Source organism: Notechis scutatus, chromosome Z, assembly GCF_049901735.1.
Source record: "Notechis scutatus isolate UNSWTSFEM ecotype Mainland chromosome Z, rNotScu1.2, whole genome shotgun sequence".
Taxonomy (NCBI): domain Eukaryota; kingdom Metazoa; phylum Chordata; class Lepidosauria; order Squamata; family Elapidae; genus Notechis; species Notechis scutatus.
The window spans coordinates 88,092,087-88,112,151 of NC_142025.1; the positions used below are offsets into that span (position 1 = coordinate 88,092,087).

Consider the following 20,065-nt stretch of genomic DNA (forward strand, 5'->3'; position numbering starts at 1 on the left):
TGCAAGCTTTTGCAGATGACCTGGTATTTATATTAGAAGACCCAATGGAAACAACACCCAAATTAATAGAAAAAATAGAAGAATATGGAAAAGTAGCAGGTTTGAGAATAAATAAAGACAAAACAAAGATATTAACAAAGAATATGTTAACAAGACAAAAGAAAGAGTTGGAAGAAACTTTAAAAATACAGGTCACGAACAAGGTTAAATACTTAGGAATTTATAATACACCAAGATGCAGTACCCTGAAGGAAGATAACTATGTTAAACTCAAACAGCAGATTGCAACAGACTTGATGAAATGGGAAATATTGCAACTATCATTGATTGAGAGAATATCCACAATTAAGATGAATATATTGCCAAGAGTTTTATATTTATTCCAGACAATTCCTATTCGATTAGGGAAAGAGTTTTTTGAAGATTTAAATAGAATTGTGCTGAAATATATTTGGCAGGGTAAAAAAGCAAGAATAAAATTAAAGCTGTTACAAGATGCAAGAATAAGAGGAGGATTTGCCTTGCCCAATTGGGAGCTGTATTACCAGGCGACAAGTTTGATGTGGGTAAAGGAATGGATAACACTAAGGAACAGTAGATTATTGACTTTAGAAGGTCATGACTTGCTGCTGGGATGGCATGCCTTTCTCTGGTATAAGGGAACTAAAACACAGGGGTATTTTAGAAGACATTATATTCGTGAGGCACTGTTTTTGAGTTGGGAGAAGATTAAAAGACAATATTATTTCAAAATTCCATGATGGATATCTACCATTGAAACTTTTTCTTATCCAATAATATATAAAAAGGAACAAACAGATATGGGGAGTTATTGAATGAAAAGGGTGAATTTAAATCTATGGAAACGTTGCAAGTACAAGGTGTAAAAATGAATTGGTTTTCTTATTTGCAAATACAATCTAGGTTTGATAAAGACTCCAAGGCAGAAGATATTTATGATAAGTTGACTGTCTTAAATAAAATTTTGATGGGTACTGAGGAAAAGGTAATTAAAAACTTTATGGACATCTATTAGAATTTAAATTGGAGGAGGAGCAAGTTAAAGAAACGATGATTACTTGGGGGAAAAATTTTGGATATGGGATTGATTTGGAAAAATGGCAAAAATTGTGGTCTCAAAATTATAAAATGACGATGTCAACTGCATGTAAAGAAAATTTGTATAAGATGTTTTACAGGTGGCACCTACCCCCAACGAGACTTGCGAGAATTTTTAAGAATAAATTGGATAAATGCTGGAAACGTCATCAGATACCTGGTTCATATTACCATATGTGGTGGACATGTTCAGACGCAAAGAAATATTGGACTAAAATCCACACATGGTTGGAAAAAAATGATAAAACAACATATAGACTTTAAACCAGAGATCTTTTTATTGGGAGTCATACCGGACATATACAATAAAGAACTGAAATATTTGATTGTAAATGTTTTAACAGCGGCTAGAATTGTATTTGCGAAGAACTGGAAAAATGACAAAATACCTATGCAGGAGGAAGTTGTCAAAAAAATTATGGACTGTGCTGAAATGAGTAAACTGACATTTGAAATTAGAGAACAAGAAGATAAGCAATTTTATATGATATGGGATTTGTTTTATCAATGGTTGGATAAAAAGGCATGGTAATATAATAGACTAGATAATTTTGTGATAGAAATCTAATAGATTGATATAAAACATAATATAGATATATATAACCACTGATTGAAATTTTAACATAAATTTTAAGATAAAACTTGGAACATCTCATATAAAATGATGGAATAAATAGTTTAGTCATGGATGAATAATAACTGATAAATAATAAACATATGTTAGTTTGACAATGTGAAGACTGATATAAATTGTGAGTAAATGACTACAAAAGTATAGCACAAAAGAAAAGTAACCAACTGACACACTGTATGTATATAAAATGGAAGAGGATTTTATGTTTTTATGTTTTTGTATGTGTATGTTTGTGTTTAAAAATAAAAAAAAACTTTATTTTAAAAAAAAAGATACGGCTATTATTTTCATACCTCCCCTATTCATCCTACAACCTAAACTACTTCCAGATCTCTTAATGTGCAATGGCAACTGTTTACTGCAGTCATTTCATGGGGCATCCCCATTAGTTAAAGTCCTTGAACCTTGAGATGGGTAGCAAATAATTTTGATAAATAATTAAAGTTACCTGACCATGTTTTATGTCCAATTCATGTCCTCCACCCCTCTAAAGGAGCTGCTATGTATGTCAGGAGGCACTGTGGTTTCAAGTTATTTTTTTGTGTTTGTGAACATCTTAAGCTTTCATTTCCTTTTCTTTCTTGTCAGTGAAACTGAGGAAGTCAAACTGTTTGGTTGTAACCGTTGTGTTAATGCCTGCTTAAGGCTGTCTCATTCTTGACTGTCAACAAAGAAATGGAGGCATTGATTTAGCCAAAAAAAATCTTTAAAAGATGATATAGAAATGAACATTCCATAGCAGTTTTTGTTTTCCTAAGATTTTGGGTGGAAATTCTGACACGCCTGTCCCTGCATCCTTCTGGTATTGTCTTAGTCACTCTCCTGAGCAGTCTAGTTATTGTGATGATGCATGCAGGTGTATTATTCACAGAAACACATTGCTAATTTTATCATAACATTTTTATACCTAAAATCCAGATTGCTCCCCACATTTTTCCTGTTCAGAATAAACGGCAAATGTTAGTATATGTATAGGGATGTCAACAGTGGCCAATTTGGTCCAAATATTCTTTATCCCTTATAAAATTTTGCAAGCTACAGATATCTGACATTTGGTCTTTAATGAAAGGAAGCCTGGCTTGTATAACAATGTAGAGTCTGTGAAGGGGAAAAGAACTGCACAAAACAATAATCAACTTTCTAGAAAATAGCCTCTGAATCTTTGTTGTGTGAAGACAATTCCTTTCCACGTTAATCTGCTTTAGCTGACCTCTTGAATCCTCTGATTAAAGTTGCTATTGCAAATAACAACTTCTTTCCATTAACACACATTCCATCTTTTAGGATTAAGAGGGGAATGAACTGCTGAGGAAAGGATGGAGCCATTCAATTTTTCATTCTCATAAAGTGCTGTAGCAGCTTAGTTAAGGAGGGATACACTAGACATGGCATTCTGTCCATTATGGGTAATATGTCTGTCCATTATGGGTAATGCCACATGGGACACCATCACATCTGTTTCCCCCAACTAAGAATACCAGTTTGAGCAAGTGTGATGAAGATTTCTGGAAACCCTAGAGTTAAAAAATTGGTTTGAGTGAACTATTATGATTGTGGTTGTTCATAGTCTCTAACAGAATCCACTCAAGTTCTCATGGAATCTAATTTGAAAAAACCCTGCCATAAACCAAAGGAAGATAAGAAATGAACAGGCAAGGGACAAAAAAGCAGTTCAAAAGATCCATCTGAAGAAATAGGAAAGCCACATTTATGCTGGTAAGACAGAAAGGAAAAGTGATAAGAAGTAAGTTATCTGGTACAGAGGTTATATATATTTATATATATATATATATACATATACATATACATATATATATATATACATATACATACATATATATATATACATATACATATACATATACATATATACAGACGATGCATGCATATATATTAAATATATAATGGGAAAAGGAATTCCGGACACTTAGTTCTACATTCTGTGAAACCTGTATGCAGAAAACTGTGCACTCAAAGCAGCTCTATAAGTTTTGAAACTTAGATCCCAGCTCTGAATGATATCAGTGCAAAAGATTTAGTGTCTGCTTTGTGCACAAAGCCAGTCATTGCATTCTGCTTCTCTCCCGCAGAAGTATGCAAAATCCTTGACCTTTGGTCCTTGTTCCTTCATCCCTGTAGAAGAGTTCTTGAAGCCTTGTGTTCAAGCACAGTTGATCTGGTCTCCACTTGGGGAGAGTGGCTGGCAGCTGTAAACAGGGCCTGACAGATGTCAAAAGGCAGCCTGTCCAGTTAGGTTACCATTGGACATTTGCTATTGTCAGATAAATTGCTGTCCCTTTCCTCAGCCATGTCAACCAATATCACTTCAATGAAAGAGTTAGTGCAAGTAATCTTCACTTGCACTTTTGTAGATTTGCAGAGGCATATCTGTTGGAGCAATTTTAAATATAAATATATTAAAGACCTGCAACCCAATATATGTTAAGTTCTTTAATAAGGTGTGGGTAAACTATGGCCATCTAAAGATGCTATGGGTCAATTATTTTCATTTATAGCAAGCCATAGGCCTTGAAGGAACTATTCAGAAGCTGTTACAAAAATAAAAAAGACAGAAATATTCACTCTTCCTGTCTTCTTCCTGACTTCCTAGGGTATAAGAAAGAGAGGGTGAGACAGAATAAAACTTGCAAGATTCTGTTTCCTATATCAATAAATTTCTAATCTTCTATGGAATCTTTTCTGATATGGATAATCTCAAAGAGCTGATATCAGGTTGGTTATGCTGTTTGAGGATAAGTTCTTCAACAAATCTCAAGACTATCATGTTGGGGAAGGACATTGTTCTACACATGTACAAGAAGAGGAGATTCACCTGTTATGGTTCTATGGTTTACAGTTTTGATTTCTGACACTCAAGGAAATGAAGATTCAACACTGCCGTTTGGACAATTACTTCTCATTATGTAAACCAGACAACTCATGACCTGTTGCGTCATTGTTTCAGAGATATTTCCCTACCTAAAACTCATGTACCTCACTCTACTTCACTCACTACCTTTCAAACATCCATGCACCATTCCTAATTCATGGAATGCCTCTTTCACATGCCTATGCACCTTTTCAAACTTGCACAGTGCATCTCATACATCCTGTCTACATCCCTGACTCACGTGTTTCACACAAATTCTTACACTTTTTTGCATCCATTCCAACCTGCAGTATGCACCTTTCATGCATCCTCTCTGACAGTGTGGTACTTCCAGCACACCCTTACTCCTTCCTCCATTCTGGCAGCAGCCATTCACTTGCCTGCTAGCCTGGGATTTCTGACTTCCTTATGGGAAGCTGATAGAGAGCATTGGAAATGACAATCACAGGACCATGGCAGTGCAAGTGTGTGGCAATGCTGAAACAATCACAACTTTGCCAAATTTCAATCTCACAGGAATGATGGGTCCCAGATTTTGGATGCATTTTTAAGTTATCCCATTTTTGGTTCAAAAATTGTTGCCCTACAATGCACTGTTTTGCCCAATTTATGATTAGAAACAGGCAAATGGACATAAGAGTTTTAGTTCAGTGGTATATAGCCGGAAAAAATTCTTCTAGTCAATTTGGAGCTTAAAATCTTAATAGGACAGTATGGATTTCAATTATTGAATAGTAAGCGCACCCTGAAATAGCATTTTCACCCTTTTCTGTTCTGACAAAGGGTTTTATACCTTTATTCTCAAGCACAGAGGAAGGATTTCCCATTGGTGCATCAAGCTTATTGACTGAAACTCTTCTCTCAGTTTTCATCAAATACTTTAAAAGTCATTCAGAACTCCCTGTAGCAATAAACTTAATTATATGCCATGGAAGAAGAAATGGTTTGATCCTTATTTTTTTATCTATTAGTGTCAGTGACTGGTGATGAGTTTCTTTTCCTCAAAGAGAATAGAATGCACTTATTTTTTTCCTAAGTCATTCTGTCCTCATTATTTGTTATTTTATCTCAAAGATGTGGGAATGTCTCTTTTCTTCCCTTTTTGATTGATATATTATTATTTTTAGAAAGATTAACACTGATTCCTCCTTCTCAGCATTTAGCCCGGAGCTGCCTTTCTCCAGGCTTTTCCCTACTTGCATTTAATTACAGTATAAATATGCCCTGGCAGCATTTTTTTTCCTTCCCACTATGTCTGCATTGTATTGAATCTCTAACCCAAGAGTACAACAGCTTTAAATCAAGTTTAGTTGTAGTTGGTATTTTCTCCTCTAACACCATCCAAGGGCAACATTAAGGTGTCTATACTCTGGTGGACTTTGCCGCTCATTAGTCAGGTGACTTTATTGACTGTGAAGAAGGCAATGCAGGGAAGATAAGTTGAGTAATGGGAATAGCACAGTTTACGTCAATGTATACTCTATTTACTCATTAGTTGCATATGCACAACAATATCAACACATTAACTGAATCATAATTTTATTAAACCCAGTTTTCAAAGATCCTATGATATATTGAACTACAAATGAGCTACTAATCATGAGATTGACTACTTCAGTAAGACTTGCAAATATATTTATTTTTAATTTAAAAAATGACATTCTGGTCAAGCTGTTGCACTTTAAAGCTAACTGTGTTGTCCTCCAAGCTGTTTCCAAACCCATTTGGGGACAATCTTATTATACACAGCTAGAGAACATGTGCAAAAGGAAAACTATAACAGAGAATTTTAAGGTGTATTTTGTTTTAATTAGAGATTTTCTTCTCTGTTTTCCCTGACTTAATTTCTCTGCTTACTATACAGTTAAAACAAGTAAAGACAAGGGATCTGTCCATGTGGTTTATTTAACAACATCTCCATTATTAATAAAATATCTCTAGGTGATGCTACAAGCAGTTATGTTCTCCATCCAAAATTGAATGGGCTCTCGTTACTTATTTTCTCTCTCTTTTTTCATATAGCAAAATAGCACTTCTCACAATAAGAAATAACATTTAAAAATATTATGAGAAGAATGCAGTAATTTAAATATACTTGCTGCAGAATAGAAACTGCCCAATTAAAAGAGTGATTCATCAGTGATGGATTATGTTCAAGAAAAAGCAAGTAGGTTCTAATATATGCTATAAGAAAACTTTACTGACTAGAATATGCCAATTTTTGAAGTATCTTCAGTAGGATTGGCCAATAATATACACATTAATAAATGTCTTCTGAAGCCACAGCTTTAATTTTACATCTAGCTAATTATTAAAAAACAGTATCTCATTAATGCCAAGTGCCCTTAATGTAGCAGAAACTGCTATTCATAGGCTATTTGATAATATAGCAGTTTTTCATGGTGAATATTTGACGCAGGTCCTGTTCACGTGACATACTTAATTGGGTCATGGGGGGGTGGTGGATGAATGTAGTGCCAATAGGAAAATGGAGCCAGCTAATTAATGTGATGGGACAGAGAGGGGTTGATTAAGCCCTAAAAAGCCCCAGGTTTGTTTGGATTGGGACTAAAATAATTATTTTGGGCACAATGCAAACAACTTATGAAGGATTAACTGCTCTCCCTATAGAATTACAAAAATGGGACATCTCTAGACATTCTGATAATATACCGTATTTATCGGCGTATAACACGCACAGGCGTATAACACGCATCTTCATTTTAAGAGGGAAATTTCAGGAAAAAAATTAAAAAAATTCTGCCTGCCTGCCTTAGTTTCTGGTTGTTTGGGAGCAGCTTCGGCTGAGAATAATAACTATTCGCCTCTTTTACTCAGCGAAGCTGTTCCGATTCAACCATTAACGAAGGCAGGCAGGCAGGCAGAACGGAGCACTGCGGGCGGGCGGGCGGGCGGACGGGGTGGGGAGAAACGGGCGCTTCAGGGAAGCTGCGGCGACAGGAAAAGCCCCCGCTTCTTTGAAGCAGTTTCTTCCTGTGCTGGTGGAGGAGCGAGAGAGCGACTGAGAGAGCTGACCCAGAGAGAAGGACAGGCTTCGGTTGCTTCCTCCCTCCCCTTCTTTCATTTGTGTCCTTGATCCCGATCCCAGCAGCATTCACCGAAGGCTTCTTAACATTATATCGGCGTATAACACGCATACATCATTTGCCCCCTATTTTCAGGGGGAAAAAAGTGCGTGTTATACGCCGATAAATACGGTAGCCATTTTGCTTTTCACCTTCCCATGGTAGGGGAAGCAGAAAAGGGCAGGCATGCCCTCCATTCATGGTGATACCAATTCTGATCCATTATCATAACTCTCCCTCTCCCTCTCTCTGAAAACCTCCCAGCTGGCTCAGAATATTAGAAAATAGCCAAGGGACAATTGATTCAGTTATTCCAACTTGTCAGCATATAGAAATTTGTGATGGGTGAAGGGATTGGATCAGCTTTGCCATATAAACACTGTATGATCATCAAAAATTGTTCTATAAGACCATGGAATCTGGTTTATCAGATTAATTATAAAATTATAATTCAAACAATTTTTATAAATTTATGCAATTTAATTTCTATGTCATAGAATTTGGAAAATATTTTATTCTTGGGTCTTTTTCATGCTATAAATTTCCATTTTTGGTACTCACATGCATTAAATTGCCCTAGAATTTATACTAGTGATTTTTTATGATTTGGCCAGTGTTCATTTAGTAATTTGTTTGGTTTCACTAGTCCAACAATCAAGAAAGATCCAACAATAATTAGGTCAAACATTTTGTTGAATTTGACAAGACAGCCAACTAGTAAGTGACAATGGTGTGTTAGTTATATGACACATATCTCAAGTGACTTCTGTCAGGTCCTTTGTGTAAAGGAAAAGTCAGTAGTTCAGTCAAATAATTTTAAAAGACTGATCAAACAGATTTATCCTATTTTTCACAAGACAATTAATGTACCAACTAAGTTGGTGACCCAAATCAAATATCCTTATTATGATTGTGGCTCCAAGTAATCGAAAAATACAATTTGAAGAATATAGGTCCCCATTTCCATTTCTCCAGAAGGGACCTGGCACCCCATTAGCTCTTTTTCCTGGCCAGTATTCACAAGACTTCATAATATCACTAGTCCCTTATCCATTGGAGAGACTGATAGGGGTAAGTATAGCTTGGGTACTATAGACAATTTTGAAAGGGTGTTTGATATTGCCACACTGTGATACAATAGTGAATTCTATAGTGGAGCTTATTCAGCCATTGACAAGGATGGGGTTAGTTTAACTCTATGCAAAACTGGGCTTGTTTTGAATTATGGTTAACTCTCCCATGATTATTTTACCGGCATTTGGCCTAGTGGTTAAGTCATCAGAAACTCCTAGTTAGAAACTAGGAGATTCTGAGTTCTAGTTCTAGCTTAGGCATATAAGCCCCCTGGGTGAGTTTGGAAATGAGGAAAGCCAATTTTGCAAACAGAAGGCCTTTCTGTAGCAAATTATTATTATTATTTCTATTTCCAAATGGCAAGACAAACACATGCAACATGAACTGAAAGCATGATGAAGGAGAACCAATCATTTATTTTATGTTTCTGTTGCATGGAGTGGATTTTGGTTACTCTGGGACTGGTAGTAACTCAGCTAAAGAGCAGGAGGGGTGGGGGATGTCACCGATGGAAGGAGATAATAATTGTCATCTCATCTGGTCAAATGAAAGAGCATGAATTGTCCCCTGAAAACCTCTACAAATAATATTGTGAGAATAGTAGAAATGAGTGATGAGGAAAGTATTGGCTTTAAACAGCTTTGAGCAGCAGGCTGAAGAATAAAAACAGTGATAACATGGAATTGCCCTTAGATGTGTAGATGGCAGACCTGCATAATTTGTGGTCTACTAAACCTGATGAGGTATATCAATCATATCTTATGGCCAAACAGATGGTAAGAAACACCCTTTTTTGCCACCTCAGCAGCAAAACCAGGAAGTGTATCTTGGCTCTCAGCGATGTTTTGGTTTATTTAAAATACACTTTTTGCTACTGCTTAGGATATAAATAGTTCTAAGGCATGTTAACAAGAAAAATCTAAGAATCACAAGAAAACAGTGCTTGAAAGTAGAAAAAAATGTGTTATTTTTCCCCAAAGCAGTGGGGTGGTTTTGATCCTATGCGTCAGTAGAAATAGCAGAAGAAAGGATTGGAAAACAGGCTCACATATTCTTTTCACGAACTTCCCTTTCTTTATCACTATTAAAAATATGAAGTATTAAGATTATATGATCTTTATATTAAAAAAATCAGGGACGAAGCCACACATTTTTTTTCCAGCAACCCAGGGTCACAGTGGCCCATTCTAAAATTTTGGGGAAATGTTTTGTATATTGTGAAAACAGGCAAGGATTCATTTTCAAATTACCAATTTAAATGATTGAAGACCATGCAATTCTTTATGCATCATATTTCTTTCTTTTTTTTCCAGTAGAAAACTGGCAGGAAATTATACGTTCAATGTTGCTCAATTTACTGCCCAATTGCAGTGGCATGATCTAAGGATTGTCAGGGACCCATAAAAAGTACTTAAAAGTGAATGAAAAATTGATATACTGACAAATAGGACTGACTTTCTGGTCAAAAATGGTTGGAAGAAAATCTATGAGGATTTTCTTATCTCAGTTTCTCTGCATTGGTGAGGGGGAAAAACCCACTTGAAATGTTTTTTAATTTACCAAATTTGTCAGGGCCAATAATTGAGAATTAAAAAAAAACACTAGATAATCCAATATTTTTATTCCAAGTTTGCTCTGTCTGTGTTACTTCATTTGATAAAGATTTTTAGGAAATAGAATGTCTCACATCCCAACACACAGTAGTAATCTCTCTATACACACTGTCATTGGACCTGGTGAAGCTTTTCAGATTTTCAGGTTAAACACATTATCTTATGGAAATACAATTTCTGAATTTTGATGTATACAGTATTTCCAGTGAATGAGGACAATTCAAACTAGAAAACTCTGCTGGCTTTCTGTTAGTGTTTAATTATTGTGTAGGGAGATGTCGTATGTATTTATGAATATTTCAACATCTGCATATTTTCATTTTCAATCTATGTATAACAATATGTTGGAATAAAGTAGTTTGTGCACAGTTGAAATAGTTTGGTCTCCATCTTGTTCTTCTCCATGTTGGACCATGTTCTGCCGATGTTAGATAAGAAAACTGTGGAAGTTATAATCCAAACATCTCTAAAAATTAGGCTCTGAAAAACTAAAAAAACCTGTGAAACTGAATGCCCACGCTTTATGCTCAGGTTCTTTTACCCATGTGGTAAACAATGCAGGATCTCATTACCAAGAAATTTTCTTACATAACAGCTAGATTCCAAACTGCTCTGTAGAGATCATTATCCTGTGCAGCCAATACATTGTGCACAATGAATTTATAGCGTGTGTGAGAAAAAGTAGAACTACTTTAGGCCTAACCATTCTCAAAAAACAAGCTGTATTGGTGGGAAAAGGTCTGATAAGTTTCACCTTGTTGATCAATTTTTTTCATATTTTAAATAAGAAATAAGTTGTGATCAGAAAGATTAGCAAGAGCCAACATGATAAATTATATATAAAAGAGAAATATCTGACATGAGTCTGAAAATTACACATACAACCCTGTGTCATTCTTCTGATCTTTCCAATCTTAATGGCCAGAGACTTGATGAGGACCCAGAAGCATCCTGTTCTCCCTAGACCCATCCATTCTGAAAAGAAAGAAATCACAGTCACCTGGGAAGCAACCCAGTGAAGAAGAGACAGAGACTCCAAAGGAAGAGCTCAGCTTGAATTAAGCTGATAGTTTTTCTTTTCTTTTTCTCTCTCTCTTCCTTTGGTAAGAAAAATCAGCTTCCCCATCTCATCCTCTAAAAACTCAACAAAGATATGTCAAAATATTAAATTACAAAGAAAGAATTGAGATCATACCTCATTCTAAGAACACTCAGAAGTTGAAGAGAGGGACAATACAATTATATAGTATTCCTATAGTAGACCTGCTTGGATAATATGCACATATACTGTATGTGTAAACCTGCATGTACACACATACAGAAATGCATGTGCATGAGATCCTGGATACTTAATAGGATTATTGACTTAATCTGATTGAATCTGGGGTTTTTTTGGGTGGTAGTGGTGGGTGGAGCAGGATTAACTTTCACCAGGCTTCTCCATTTGTATTAGGAAACTTGCATAATTTCACCACCAGCATCACAGATTGGGTTGGGAAAGCAAGATTATGACTCCACTCGCTCAGTTTTACATGACCAATAATTACATGACCAACAACAAGCAGAACCACCTGGGACTACCCTCATGGAGGGACAGAAATCCAAGGTTAATATTTCATATGCATTTGAAACTTGGTAAAAAACAAAACAATGCACAGTATTTTTAAATTTCACTAATCCCCTCTTCTAGTAACGATATGATGAGGGCATTCACACAATATGCTAAAGAACCCTAAGAGGTTTCCAGGACCATGTATGCTACTATTTTACTCCAGTGCCACAAGATTCTTTAACTATGTTGAGTAGGTTAATTTAGTGACTCATCCAAGTTCAGAACAATCACCATTTCTGGTTGGTTTCACATTCTGGTTTATGCTAGACAGAAATGGTAGTTGCTTTAAGTTCAGATAAGATGTTTAGCCCTAAGGAAGCCCTGGACATGGTTAAAAAGGTACATAGAAATATATCTTGGGAGGATCAGATGGCAATACACATAGTCCCTTCACTGAATAGACTAAGCCTCCCTAACCTCTTACGTATAGAATCTACTCCCAATATAATAGCATGCAGCATGTCTCGATACGTCATATAGGGTGGAAATGAAAATGCTTTTAAGGGCAATGGGATGATCAATTCTCCAGACTACATCTCAAATCTCACCCTGGCTCCTTGGCTCTCTTTCTCTTCATCCTCCATATTAACACTGCTTGAAAGGCTTAGTGATTCATGATACAATGGAAGGTAAAATAAATGGGGATGGTGACTGAATCATCAGTCGTCCATCCCATACACGCTAGAGGAAAAAACAAAGTGACCCAACTCTGCTTTCATATAACCCATGGAGGGAGACTGGCTGTATGCAAAGACATTAGTATTAATAGATTCAGCAGCCAAATTTGCCACATGGAGAAATCCAGGGGGCTGGGAGTCAGTAGGCTTCTTTCCAACCTCAGTCTGAGTAGATTATGAAACCTGAAAAGGTACTGTATTTGTTGTTGTTGCCTCCGTGGGCTTTGCCTCCATCAAGCTTAATGAAAACTTCGTCCCCAGCATCCAGGTGTAGGATAACACTGTTGCTAGCATAGTCGTAGTTTTGATCAGCATCCTGTGCAATGGCACTGGCCCGCACCTAGGAGAGGAAAAGTCCATGGGAAGGTTGGGGGGGGAAAGCAGAGGAATAGAGGGAAAGGTGGGGGGAAGGGGCGACACAGAGGGGGAGAGACAAGAAGCAAAAGGTGAAATAGTAGCAGCAGCAGTGAAAGTTCTCAAAGCCAATATGCAAGAAAGGACAGGATATAGAAACAATGAAGAAGGACTATCTCTGTTGCATTTTCCTATTTAATTTTTGGCTTCCTTAATTCCCTTTAATAAGGGGAAAATCAAAACAGAGCAACCCTTCACTGCAAGTGACCAGCTAGATGTCTATTTGGAGATATGAAAGGGCTAAATTTCACCAGAGGGGAAAGTTACGTAACAATTACACTAATTGTAAATATGCGCTTGGTTGCTATTTAGTATGCCCCCCCAAATTTGGGGGATTCTAGGCAAATGAAGTATATGGATGAGACCTTTACTAGGGCTGGTGGTCTCCTATCCCAACTAGAGCCATGCCCACTAGAGAACCTCATTGCTCCAGCCATCCTTCAGTTTGGGAGTAGGGGGCCAGCGTGCTGCTGCTCTTATTACCACAACTTGCCCTGCAGAAAGGAAGAGGTTACGTTAACTTCTTGATTCTGAAGAATCCCCAAACCTTGGAGACATCTCTTCATTGGCTGCATACGGGGAAGAGCTGGCTCAGTTTGTAAGAGCTTCCGTTAAGCTTTATGGGGGAAAAATAGAACTGCATACATTTGGAAGCACTATTCCAACCAGGAACCTGGGGTGATCAGAAGTGGGATTCAGGTCTTGAAGGCATTCTTTTGCATTTGCATATTTTTAAACACCATCCAATTCCATAAAAGAAAAAGAAAGGAATTTCCCTTGAGGAAAAGGTAAAAATATGAGCAAAATTAGACTTTTATTCCGACAATGATCATTTTAGCTTTGGAATTTAATGCACTAGTTTATTTAGCAATCTGGCTGTGCCTCAAACACGGGGTGGTCTGACCTTCATCTAGGGGTCACCTAAATAGGTATTTGTAGGCAAGTACATGTATGTTTATGCAAATTGATATGCAAATCAGTGATGGGATTAATTTTTTTTCTGCCGGTTCTGTGGTTGTGGCTTGGTGGGCGTGGCGTGGCTTGGTGGACGTGGCTTAGTGGACATGGCTTATTGGGCATGGCAAAATCCCCATTCCCTCCCCACCCCACTAACCTGCTTTCCAGCTCCATTCTCCTGTGCAGTGCAACAAAAGGACTCAGCAGATCAGCTGGGACTTGGGAGACAGAGAATAGATGGGGGTGGGGCCAGTCAGAAGTGGTATTTGCCAGTTCTCCAAACTACTCAAAATTTCCACTACTGGTTCTCCAGAACTGGTCAGAACCTGCTGAATACCACCTCTGATGCAAATATATGTATCATAATATATGGGGAACAGGCATCCCTAAAATATACAGCCCTTCCTCCCTCTACACCAGGAGTTCTCAAACTATGGATACAGCCTGCCGAAGCCATTAATCCAGCCCATGCGTGACCACAAGGCTGCCCCATCCATATAACCTTGCCACCCACTGGCTCCCACCCTTCGGCTGAGTGCAGGACTTACCTTTGCGAGCTGGAACTGGAAGGTAAGGCAGAGAGCTACTGGAGACAGGGGAGGCCAAAAGCGACCCCATTTTTGCCTGGCAGAGTGCTTTTGGGGGCCAGGAAGGCCAAAAATGGGATGACCCTAGGAGGCCAAAAACGGGCCCATTTCTGGCCAGTAGAATGCTTCTGGAGACCAGGAAAGCCAAAAATGGGATGTGCGGAGGCCCAGGAGGCCAAAAATAGGTTGATTTTTCACCTCCTGGGCCTCCTCCGCACATCCCATTTTTGGCCTTCCTGGTCCCCAAAAGCACTCTGCTGGGCAAAAATGGGCCTGTTTTTGGCCTCCCAGGATCTCCGCACACCCCACCAACAGTTGATTTTTGGCTGGTAAAATGCTTCTGGAGGCTAGTAAGGCAAAAAATGGGACGTGCAGAGGTCCCAGCAGGCCAAAAATGGGTCCGTTTTTGGCTGGCAGAGAGGTACTGGAGGTAGAGGGAAACTGACCCATTTTTGGCCAGTAGAAGGCATCTGAGGCTGGGAAAGTATTCACCTGTCAGTGAATATTTCAGCTTCAACCATAACAACACAAGAGCACACAATAGATACAAACTCAAAGTAAACCGCACCAAACTTGATTGCAGGAAATACGACTTCAGCAATAGAGTGGTCAATGTCTGGAATACTCTACCCGACTCTGTAGTTTCTTCCCCAAACCCCAAAAACTTTAACCTTAGACTGTCTACTATTGACCTCACCCCTTTCCTAAGAGGTCTGTAGGGGGCGTGCATAAGCGCACCAACGTGCCTACCGTCCCTGTCCTATTGTTTCTCTTATTCTTTTATTTTTCTTATATGTACCCATTTCATGTATTCATAAATATGTATACACTTATACTTATTATCTTGTAAACAATTGGCAAATCAAATAAATAAATAAATAAATAAATAAATAAATAAATAAATAAATAAATAAATAAATAAATAAATAAATAAATAAATAAAGTAAAAAACCGGATGCGCGGAGGCCCCGAGAAGTCAAAAATGGGCCCATTTTTGGCCAGGAGAGAGGTATTGGGGGCTTCGGAGACCCCCACCACTGCTTGGCTGCCCATTCTCCCGCTCGGCACTCGGTAGTTCTAGGGTAGCAGCTGGCAAGGCTGCCTGCCCCTGAAGAGACCATCTCTACCCCTGGAGAGGCATCCTGCCTACCAGACATGTGCAGCCCCTACCAGAGCTTGTTGCGTGCATTAAGCACATATGGAGGAAGCTCTGGGGTGGCAAGCAAGATTCCAAAAGTGGATTGAGAATACTATGATGCAAATGGAATGGAATGGGAATAGGAGAGAACGCAATGGGAATGGGAATGGAAAGGAATGGAATTCAGCAAGGTATCACTGCCAGGATTGAAGAGGATCCTGCAGAAGATGCCCCAGGAGCCAGTCTCATCTCTGTACCCATCAAGCATTCCATGTCCTGGTTTCTCTTTTCTCCACCCCCATTTGCTCTTCAACTTTAGTTGTACTCGAAATCTTAATTTCTCCAGAGGGGCTCAAATAGTGGAAAGGAGATAGAGAGAGAGGGAGGGAAAGAGAGAGACAAGAGAGAGAGGGGGAGGGAGAGTCTTGTTGATTGTAAGCTCCTTGGGGCTGAGAAGAATTGCTGCAAAACTGAGTTTTCTGAAATGGACCACTAGACTCCTAAACAACTTAAAAACAATCTAGTAAAAAGAATCAGCCAAAAGAGCAACATGCAAATAAAAGCAAACAAAACACCCCCAGGAGCAAAACAAATTAAAGTTTAATTTGTGTGTATTGTTTAATGGACTGCTAAATTGGCTATGCCCCCCCAGTCACATGACCACCTAGCCATGCCCACCCACCCAGTCTGGCCCCCAACAGTCTGAGGGACCATGAATTGACCCCCTGTTTAAGAAGTTTGAGGACCCCTGCTCTACATCTTTATTAGTGTCCCGAGGGGGGGGAGGAATGAAACAAATATATCAGGAAATTTAGCTCACTAAAAATAGTATATACTATAATACATTTATAAGGAATGTGATTTATAAACTTAGGAAAAGGTGTTTCTAATAAGGTTATAAACATTTGGAAAGTCACTAATGGGCAGTGAAGAGATATACAAAATGCTAATTCTTTGCTGCCATCTAGTGGTCATCCAGGTTTTTTTCACCCCAGATCTATAAATGAATTGTGTTCTTTAACTTTTTATTCTATGCATTAGGGATTCAAATGTACACCTGACACAGTATTTATTATGGTTCCCAGTGACCAAAGAAGTTTTGGCCTAACTTCTGTGCCACTACAACTCCATCTTTACAAATAGTCAGGGAAGCTATTACAGTTGTCATTTCAACAAAATCAGGACATCATATCTGTTCTTATAAGACTATTGATTTTGATCTAGCTTTTTAAGTGGTACTAAAAATGAAATAGTAGATTTGAAAACCTAAACTCTGTGCATAAGAATAGACAAGTCCCCAATTAAACACAGTGCCTTTGAACACTATTGATGCAATCATTTGCCTCTCTGCAGCTAGTTCAATTCAGGCATGCCAAAAAAGCTGCTAGAATGGCATCTTTGCCTTGATGATCTTATAGGACTTAAACTCTGGGACTGTATTTACCTGACACATTGATGTACAATTTGGCCAATCCCATTCTATCTTCATGGGTCACACAAACCCAGCCTCTGGAATTGGCTGTTTGTTCAGGCGGTTGTATGGGATAAAAAAATATGTGCGAAATTGTGTTGTTTTGTGAGATCATAGCCTGTATATTATTTGCATGGGGTTTCTTTTTTTGGTTCATATTTTTCTACCTCATATTTCCCCAAAGTAAGACATTTGACCCTTAGAGAGCACAGTATTTATTATGGTTATTTATTATTAGCAGGGGTAACAGAAGAAACAAATATCTCTCAGAGTTTTTATATCATGCTTTTAAATATTTCCCAGAGGCTCTTTGAGTATTCAGAATGAGCATTTCCCACCTCCTCAAAAAGATCCAAAAGCAATCATTTTATTTTCACGACAAGCAACTGGGGGATTGCCTTTTACTACGCTGATCATCTTGTTAGTCAGGCATAGATCAAACTCTCTGGACTGAACACATTGGTTCCCATCCCTGACTTATAACCAAGACAGACAGGATTCAACACATACACGCACACACTCACACACCTATGTCCAAATACAAAGAAGCAGCTATAGAAAGGCATTCATTTTTTCACAGATCTTATTGTAATTACAATTGAATATAGATCTATTTTATGGCTGAAGTGGAAATATTTTCCATTTTTAATGCAATTTAATACAATACCCTTTTAATTACAACCAGAAACATGAAGGAACTAGAAAATTTACCATGCACTCCTTATAAAATTACAAAGTTGGATATATTTGGAAAGATGTAAGATCCCTTTAATATCCATTGTGTCAGGAGACTTATTAGCCACAAGAACTAAGGGGATAAGATCACAGAGGTTAAAAACAACAGAACATCCATTGCTGACATTTGTGGTTTCTGTGAAACCATTAAAATATTATTTCTTTCTTCTGCCTCCAAGAGAGGAGATAATTATGTCAGTGATTGTACTGCAGGCTATGATTGTACTGCAGGCTGTGGGACATGCTTAGAATCTATAACATCTATCCAAATTTTCAAAGCTTAACATTTAACTTTTCACTAACTAACAAAATTGTAGTCCCATGAATAGAGGATCAAACTTTAAAATTGTTTGTTTTTAGAATCAGACAAACAAACTTTCATAGATGGGTTTCAAATTTTCAATATGGCCATATGAGCCAATTAGTTTTGTTATATTCTCCTTAAATTATCTTCTGAACATTTTTTCAGCATGAAAATGTAATTGTAGTAAAATGAGAGTCACACAAAAATTTTACCAGATATCTGCATTAGAACCAAAAAGTTACCTTTCACTTTGGTAAATTAAGTTAAACTCCATTTTTAAAATGGATTTTTTTAGCCCAAAACTATGAGTCTTAGCTGAGGAAATTCCATAATAATGCAAATCCAGAGCATTCAAGTATCTATAATGATATTGCTTACAATGTTGTTGTGATGGATGACGTATACTAAGCATTATTATTATGTGGAAAAAACACAATAGTTAACTCTGTGACTTCTCTTGCACAGCTTGTGGAGCAGAAAAATAAAGATGCTATAATAGATAGGAAGCTTATCTGAATGTCCACCACTGAATACATTCAACATGCAACAGTGCCAACAGCAGCATGCTTATGAATATTTTGTTGAGATAATTTGTATCATCTTGATAATATGCCACAATGGGTAGTGATCAAGAAATGGAAAGATCCAGGCTCAAATAAATCTACCTTTAGCTGCTGATTCTCACTAGCTGACATTGGGACAGTCATTCTATCTCAGTCTAACATAACTTTCCAAGTTGATGTGTGGAGCGGAAGGAAGGAACACTCATATACTTTGCCTTGTACTCATAACTGGAAAGTGAGACCCATATCTAGCAAATAAATAAATAATTGGATGAGCCATGGTGGCACAGTGGTTAGGATTCAGTATTGTAGGCTCACTCACTGCTCACTACCAGGAGTTCAATCCTGACTGGCTCAAAGTTGACTCAGCCTTCCATACTTCCTTCTGAGGTTGGTAAAATGAGGACCCAGATTTTGGGGGGCAATATGCTGACACTGTAAACCACTTAGAAAGGGCTGTAAAACTCTATGAAGCAGCATATAAGTCTAGCATTACCAAAAGAGTTCATTTAAACCCATTTACTGTGCACAGAACTCTGCTTTGGATGACAACACCATTATTCATCCTGTCCTCATACAGCAGAGTTGAATAAAATGGGTATGAACTGTTTTAGACTTTGCTATAAAAAGCAAAGAAACTACTTTTATAGGAATTTGATTCTAGGGCCTGATAGGAAAAGAAATAAGGATGATCTGGTACAAAAGAAGATAGGGGCTCCTTACCGAACAAAATGAAGCCTGAAAGAAATCATGGAATTGGAATTCTTCTAAAATAAGGGAGAGGCTATTCTATGGGGTAGAAAGGAAGAAACAAAACTTTGTGATTGAGAAAAACGAATACAATATTTTCTATTCCACTGACCATAAGGGCAAGCCAGCTGTCAAGTTTTTGAAATGTGGTCTTATGACCATGGGTGGGGTTCAGAGGTAGTATTCAGCAGGTTCTGACCAGTTCTGGAGAACCGGTAACGGAAATTTTGAGTTGTTCAGAGAACCGGCAAACACCACCTCTGACTGGAGATTTTACAGTATCCTTCCCCTGCCACGCCCACCAAGCCACGCCCACGGAACTGGTAGTAAATGTTTTTGAATCCCACCACTGGTGGGGTTGCTTCCATCAGATCTCCAAAACTAGGTTGTAAGTACTTTTTCTGGGGTGGGGGTGTCCATTGTATCTTTGAAAAGTTGTTA

The 20,065-nt window shown here is 37.9% G+C and overlaps 1 protein-coding gene across 5 annotated transcripts in view; it reads right to left on the reverse strand.

Moving 5' to 3' along the window:
• Positions 1-3,593: 3,593 nt before the first annotated feature.
• The window catches only part of C1QL1 (complement C1q like 1), a 62,556-nt gene continuing 46,084 nt past the window's right edge, over positions 3,594-20,065 (reverse strand). Inside the window, exons 2-4 of one of the 5 annotated variants that reach the window (XM_087947876.1) lie at positions 12,889-13,045; positions 11,302-11,391; positions 3,594-4,141 (exon numbers count right to left, since the gene is read on the reverse strand). In XM_087947876.1, coding sequence (XP_087804002.1) covers positions 4,092-4,141; positions 11,302-11,391; positions 12,889-13,045 — 297 coding nt within the window. In that variant the 3' untranslated portion in view covers positions 3,594-4,091. Of the gene's footprint in view, positions 4,142-7,868; positions 13,046-20,065 lie in introns of those variants that run through there. The other 4 variants (XM_087947875.1, XM_087947874.1, XR_015746062.1 and 1 more) reach the window with 4 other exon arrangements.